We start from the raw sequence: 7,286 nt of genomic DNA on the forward strand, positions 1-7,286 counted from the left end.
AAAAAGCTTTCAGATACTTCAATAGTAATGATTACTAACTTTTATTGTTATAAATCTATACTAATATTATAAAGAGGAAAGATTGTATTGTTTGTTTATTTGTTTGTTCATTCGTTTGTTTTTTTGTTTGTTTGTTTGCATTGAATAGGCTCCGAAACGACTGAACCGATTTGAAAAACTCTTTCACTGTTGGAAAGCTACACTATCCCCGGGTGACATAGGCTATCTTACATTATAAATAATTCGAAAATTTTTGTTAAATACCCGTGCTAAGCCGGGGTGAACTGCTAGTACGATATAAATTATTAAAGTTACCACCAATATTCTAATTTTTATCATTTGTTATATTACTATAGGTTTGTATTTTCAACGATCTGTGATAATTTGAGTAAATATCTCGATAATAACTTTTAAAATCAAATTAATAATTTCTACAATCTTTGATGATAATTATTACTATCAGAGTTTATATTTTATCAAATTGATATTAATATTAAATAAAAGTAGTTTCTAATATTAATTACAATAAAAAAAATTTATTTCAATTTTCAGTTTATGTCCACCACCATATTATTATTACTATTACTAGCAACCTTGCAGTCACTATGTGACTGTCGTAACATGTGAACTATAAATAAATAAAATTTTGCCTTGTTAAATAATGAGTTTTGTTAAATTGCACTGTAGTTTTTTAACTATTGATGATTTTGAAGATATAAGCTCATCCCGATATTACATCCATCTAGAGCTTTCATTTGAATACCTACATGCATTTTGATATATTTTTCATATGTACATATATATTATATATATATAAATATATGAAAAAATGATGTGGGTACTTGAATGAAAGGTCTTGATAAGTGTAACATTGGGATGAGCTTATATCTTAAAAAATGTCAATAGTTCACAAGATACAAGGTCATTTCTTAATTATTGACATTTTTAAAGATGTAAGCTTATCCTGATGTTACACTCATCAAGAGCTTTCATTTTAGTACCCACATGCATTTTGATATATTTTTCATATATAAAGCTCTAAAATCTAAGTTTTAGTTCTGATCAAATGAGGGTAATTTAGAAAATTATAGAATGATTTAGAATAACTCCGAATTATCTAGAAAGCTTTAAAATACACTTCTCGCAAAAATTAAGAGAGCAAGAAAAAATCAAAATTTTTGGGGGATTTTCAACAGGCTGTAACTTCTAGAAAAATGGTCGTACAGCAAAAAAATATCAAATTGTAGCTCTAAGTATCTTGTTTTCGGATCTAAGTTTGAAATTTTTTTTTTTTAATTTTTTTTCGAGTAATCTTAATAAAACCACCGAAAAAAAAAGTTCTAAATTTTTTTGGTGTTTTTTTTTAATCTACGGACATGGAAAAAATTTTTTGAACTTAACCTTCACATGGACCAGATAACTTGTTTATTTTCAAAATTTTCAAAATCCCCTACATGCAACGATAACCACATGCATGCATTTGGTTTCGTTTTTTCGTTTTAGATAATGCGTTTTTGAGTTAGAGTTCGCACCGTGGTAGGGGAAATTTTTTTGGTCCTCCACAGAAATGCTAATAACTTTGTAACAACATGATATTTTTTCATAAAAATTTAGGAGAATATTCTTTTAAGTATATTTTATAAAACAAAAAAAACCCGATCCCTAAATTCTTTTATTATCCCAGTCAAAAAAATTCCCGAAAATCATCTATTTTTTCGATCCTCACAGTGGCTATCTCACTTAAGCACATGAATCATATACAGGGTTTAATTATGATTTTTTCGCATGCTTTAAAGTTATTTTAAAAAAAACATAAAAATTCAAATTTTTTTTTTGGTTTTTTTTTTTTACATATCTTTGGAGTAGCTCGATGGATTAACTCTCAAATCTAATCAGATCTAATTCTTGATAAGCCTTTTTGAATAACTTGTCGTAGAATTCAATCGGTTGATTCGTTTTTGAGAAACCGTACGATAAAAATTTATTTACACACGTACATCCACACACACAAACATACACACACGCAAACATCATCGCGGGAATCATTGCTATAGCTTCCTATAACCTCAAAATATCGAAATCTGATGAAAAGTCGATTTTTTAAAAACGGGGTAAAATCAATAACTTCTTGATTTTTGAGAATTTTCAATTTTCTCAGCGGGAAGTTAAAAATAAAATTGAAAATAAATCTAAAAATGTACATTTTTTGCTTGACGGGCAGAAAGCGTCAACTTTCGGCCCGCTGCGCTACGAAGTTGCCCCTTTCTGCGTTCGTCGAGCAAAAAAATAGTATACACTCCACGGGAAGTAAATAAGAATGCTTCAGATCACATGTAATTGTTGGCCGAGGCAAAGCCGAGGTCAACAAACATGTGATCTGAGACATTTCTTACTTTACTACCCTAGGTGTGTGATATACTATTAGATTTGATGAATATAACCAAGGTCTTGTTTTTTTGACTGAAATATTTTTTTTCAATTATAACTTCATGAAAATGGTGAAATACAAATGAACCAAAAATCTAAAGAATATACATCTAGATTTATCAAACATAAACAAGTACTATTTCAACTATCAATTGTTTCAACTGCAGTTTATAATTAATACTTATGAGCTAGAGATAATATAGTTTGATAATCCTTCCCATATGTTTAACGCCACGCGAAGCGGGCTGGGGACAACTAGTTAATTATAAAGCATATCCAGAAATTTATTATAAGATTATGACAATTCGAGATGATCATTTATTTGTTACATGTTTTACTGTTTCTTGCTTTTCATATATTCTTACTAAAATTTTTTCTATCAAGTTAATTTTTCATTGTTGTACTCTATCACTTCAACTTTATCACATAATTTAACTAATTGAGATACATAATTGTAACTGCCAGTATAATTGATAGTGTTGGTGTAATATTTTAGAAATATTTCCCAAACGATCCTTGTTCGGTGAACAAGGCCCAGTAGCGATTAACTCGCTCCTGGGGGACTCCCAAATTCAAGAGACGCACCTGTCCACCGCTAGTTCCCGCAAAAATCGAACCGCCAATAGAAAATCAGCCTCTCGATCACGTCATGAATCGACCGCTTTATTGGCTGATTGCTCCCACTAGACATGCGCAATAGCCTTCTTCCCCAACTCAACGAGGAAGAAGACGGACTATTGTTATTATCTTTCGCTTCTACGCTTTCGCTGCATCAAGTCGCCATTAGTATTTCTTTACTTTCGCTTTTTGTTAATAAACCGCATTTCGCTAATTTTATAATTTAAACTGCTTAAATTAACCGCTAATAATTCGCTTTAGTTTGTTATAGGTAAATTGTGTTAACAGTGCATTTATTTCACCGCTTTTTGAGTGCCGGCAAAGTGTTCAACCACGTGTCAACCGGCTTCGCTTTTGCAAACCACGCTGTAATTTACAAATCCGCTTTTATCTTAACCATCCGCTATTAAATATTGAGTGTATTTAATTTAAATAAACTCCTAGTGTTATTTTTAATAATAATTTACGCGTTTTAATTGAGATATCCAAACCTAAACCTGATCCCCGCTTTTCCGCTCTTTCTGTAATTATTCATTGGTCCCTCGAGCCGGATCAGGCTGGCTCTATCTCAATTAAATTAATTTATTATTCCGCTTAAAAATTGTTTTGTGTTAAGTGAAGTGTAATACCGCTAGGAAAGGTCGAGTGTCAGGAGCATCGCAGAGCACATCGGGTGCTGCTCCTGGTAGTCATTCGTACACCGGTACGCTGAACTTTCCGCTTTAATTGACTGAAAACTCGATCTCGGTCCTATATTAAACACCGCAATGCAGTTTGAAACAGCTATTGCTATGCAAAAGCAGTACCTGGATGCTTTGTATGCCATGGTGGATCGCTTAACTAATGAGGAGCTTAACTCGCTTACGATCACCGCTATTGAGTCAGTGGCAACACAAAGCTCCAAGATTTGGCTGGACATCACTAACTTGAACTCGCTGATCTTTGAGACGTACCCGGAAGTACTTGAACACGAGTACCACGTCGGGAATCATTATACTAACGCTCACGCCACCTATGCAATCTTGGAGACCCGCATAGCCACCCGCAAAGACGTCATTCAGCAGGAGATTGATGCCAGAGAAGCCGCACAAACGCAACAAAACCTGGCTATGCACAGCACCGCCTTCATGGGAGGCTCATCGGGTACTGGACTCCCAAAAATTAAGCTCCAGAGCTTCTCTGGAGACTTTAAGCGCTGGGGATCATTTAGTCAGCTCTTCTCTGATATTAAAGCATTGACAATGCACTTCTGAAAAACAGCCAGAAGATGCATTATTTAAAGACATTCACCAAAGATGAAGCACACCAGCTTATTGGAAACATGTCATCCACTGATGAGTCATTTGAGCCCGCATGGAACTTTTTGAAAAGCCGCTATTCCAATCCTCGCCGCGTTGTATCATCACATCTTGAAGACCTGCTGGTTGGTGAGTCTGTTCCCGCTAGATCAGCCGCTAAATTGGATTCCTTGTTACTATCCAACCAAAAGGCTCTGGATTCCATCAAGGCACAAGGAGTTCCAGTAGATCACTGGGACCTCATAATCATACACCTGACGCTACGCCGCTTGCCGCCCGCCGTTAGAGAAGATTGGGAGACCAGCCTGGGTCTTACTGATAACATGCCGACTTACGTTCAGCTCCACGAGTTTCTCAAGTCCAAAGTCAGGGCTTGGGAGAACTTGGAACCCGCTTCGGGACCCAAAAAGCAATCTGAAGGTCATAAATCCGGAGACTCACGCAGTAATAAACCTCAGAAGACAACATCCTCTTACACCGCTACTCAATACAAAGCAAAGCCCAGAAGAAATTGCCCGCTGTGCCCTGAGAAACATTACATGTTGTTCTGTCCAATCTTTAAGGCCGCTACTTTGGAGGAACGAATCGACATAGTCGAAAAATACCGCCTGTGCTACAATTGCTTGGGCCCGCATCGCGTCGCTGATTGTAAGACCGCTCAAGGATGCAGGAAGTGCAGTCAACGTCATCATACTTCCATCCATCGAGATACACCGCCTAAATCTGCACCACAGACACTTGCAGACAACGCACAAGATCCGCTTTCCGCTCAAGTATTGCTAGCTACCGCTTTAGTCCAGGTCCGCCCACATCATGGTAATCCAATCACCGCCAGAGTGTTGATTGATCAAGGTTCAGAGCTCTCATTTATGAGACAGTCGTTCTTCAAGAAGCTTGGACAACCGCTACAGCGTGACATGGTCATGCTCAAGGGCATTGGCAATGTCTCCGCAGGAAGCTCACTAGGTGTGAGCACAATTGAGCTTCGTTCGCTGTGTACGACCGCATCAATGCATGTCAGCATGCATATTCTACCAACACTGACGGTAGATCTTCCATCGTTCGTGATCGCTGATCCGAAATGGCCGCATCTTGAGAATCTCAAGCTCGCTGACCCGCAGTATCTACAGCCACGCCCTGTAGATATTATTCTAGGTGCATCACCAGCCGCACAGATTATGAACGCAGAGATTCAACGAGGACCTCGCAATGCTCCTATTGCACAATCCACCACGCTTGGTTGGATTGTCTATGGAGCTGTCACCGCTAAACACGCTTCAACATCACACGCAGCACTACATGCGTCAGTAGATACTGAATTACAAGACGCTATCGCTAAGTTTTGGGAACAGGAAGAAGTTCCATCAGGAAATTCACCGCTAAACACCGCTGAAGAAGACGAATGTGAAATTCACTTTCGTCAAACACATTATCGACAGCCTGATGGACGCTACGTAGTGAGATTACCGCTTAAGGCCCTTGAGAGTCAACTTGGCGACTCTATCAACGCAGCTATGGGGTCACTCCGCAGATTAATAACTCGCTTGTCGCGAGAAAGAGAATATTCTGACATGTATCGTGCATTCATGGCAGAATACATTCAACTAGGACACATGGTACGAGTACCAGTCAACCAATTGCCCGCAAACGCTTATTTCTTGCCTCACAATGAAGTATTGAAGCTTGATAGTGCCACTACGAAGCTCCGCACAGTGTTCAATGGTTCCTGTGCAACATCTACAGGAATTTCATCGAACGACATTCTCCACGCAGGACCCAAAACGCAAATTGACATTTTTGACATGATGTTGAGAATCTGCTGCAACAAGATTCTATTCGCTACTGACATCACCAAGATGTTCAGACAGATTGAGGTCGACTCGCATGATTGGCCGCTTCAGTGCATTCTCTGGATAGATGAGAATAACTTAATAGACGCTTACTGTCTCAAGACAGTCACATACGGAACCGCTAGTGCACCTTTTGACGCAGTACGTGTGCTTATCCAACTAGTAAAGGATGAAGGACACCGCTTTCCGCTAGCTGTTGCTCCAATGTTGAAAACACGCTACGTAGATGACATCTACGGTGGAGCAGACAACGAAGAAGACGCTATCAAGGCTGCAGTACAAACAAAAGCTCTGTGTGCAGCAGGCTGCTTCCCGCTCGCCAAATGGGCTAGCAAAAGCCCACGGTTACTCGCTGAAGTCGCTCCAGAAAAGCAGCTGGATACACCGCTTAAAGAAATCAGTGATGCACCAGTAAAAGTCCTGGGCATGTACTGGAATTCACGCACTGACGCTCTCCAGTTCAAGTACACGCTACCGCCAGAGACGCCCAAGACAAAATAGCTCCTTTTGTCTGAAATCGCAAAGCTGTATGACCCGCTAGGACTTCTCGCACCAATAGTCGTCAAAGCCAAGATCTTTATGCAAGATCTGTGGCTAGATAGAGTGTCATGGGATGAACAATTATCACCATCACTCATACTCAAATGGACTGGATACCGCGAGGATCTTCGAAACATCGAATCCATCCGCATTCCACGCTGGAATAATATAGCACCTGGAGCAACTATGGAATTGCACGGGTTCTCAGACGCTTCGCAAAACGCTATGGCTGCCGCTGTTTATTTGAGAGTCACTGACGCTGATGAAAACACAAAGGTCTCACTTTTGTGTTCAAAAACGCAAGTAGCACCGCTGAAGACCATAACAATCCCACGCTTGGAATTATCTGCCGCATGGTTGCTAACACAACTGATACTTTATGTCAAAGAAGTTCAGTCGCTTGAAAATGTCAGGATCAATCTCTGGACTGACTCCGCTGTGACTCTCGCACTGGGAACAAGTCAAGCAAATGGTTCAACATTTCTGGAAACGCTACTACCAGAACTGCATCCACCGCTACCAGGCCATTTCAAAGTGGCATCATCGACGCAAC

At 39.1% G+C, this 7,286-nt stretch overlaps 1 protein-coding gene across 1 annotated transcript; it reads left to right on the forward strand.

The window, feature by feature from the left end:
* The first annotated feature begins 4,312 nt into the window (after nt 1-4,312).
* LOC123258948 lies at nt 4,313-6,694 on the forward strand. Its single transcript, XM_044719205.1, has one exon. The coding sequence runs from the start codon at nt 4,313-4,315 to the stop codon at nt 6,692-6,694; it is 2,382 nt and encodes a 793-aa protein (XP_044575140.1).
* Nucleotides 6,695-7,286: the final 592 nt, after the last annotated feature.

This window comes from Cotesia glomerata, linkage group LG2 (genome assembly GCF_020080835.1).
Source record: "Cotesia glomerata isolate CgM1 linkage group LG2, MPM_Cglom_v2.3, whole genome shotgun sequence".
NCBI lineage: Eukaryota > Metazoa > Arthropoda > Insecta > Hymenoptera > Braconidae > Cotesia > Cotesia glomerata.

Coding starts and splice junctions, on each gene's coding strand:
- LOC123258948 (XM_044719205.1), top strand. CDS start 4,313: ATGCATTATTTAAAGACATTCACCAAAGATGAAGCACACCAGCTTATT.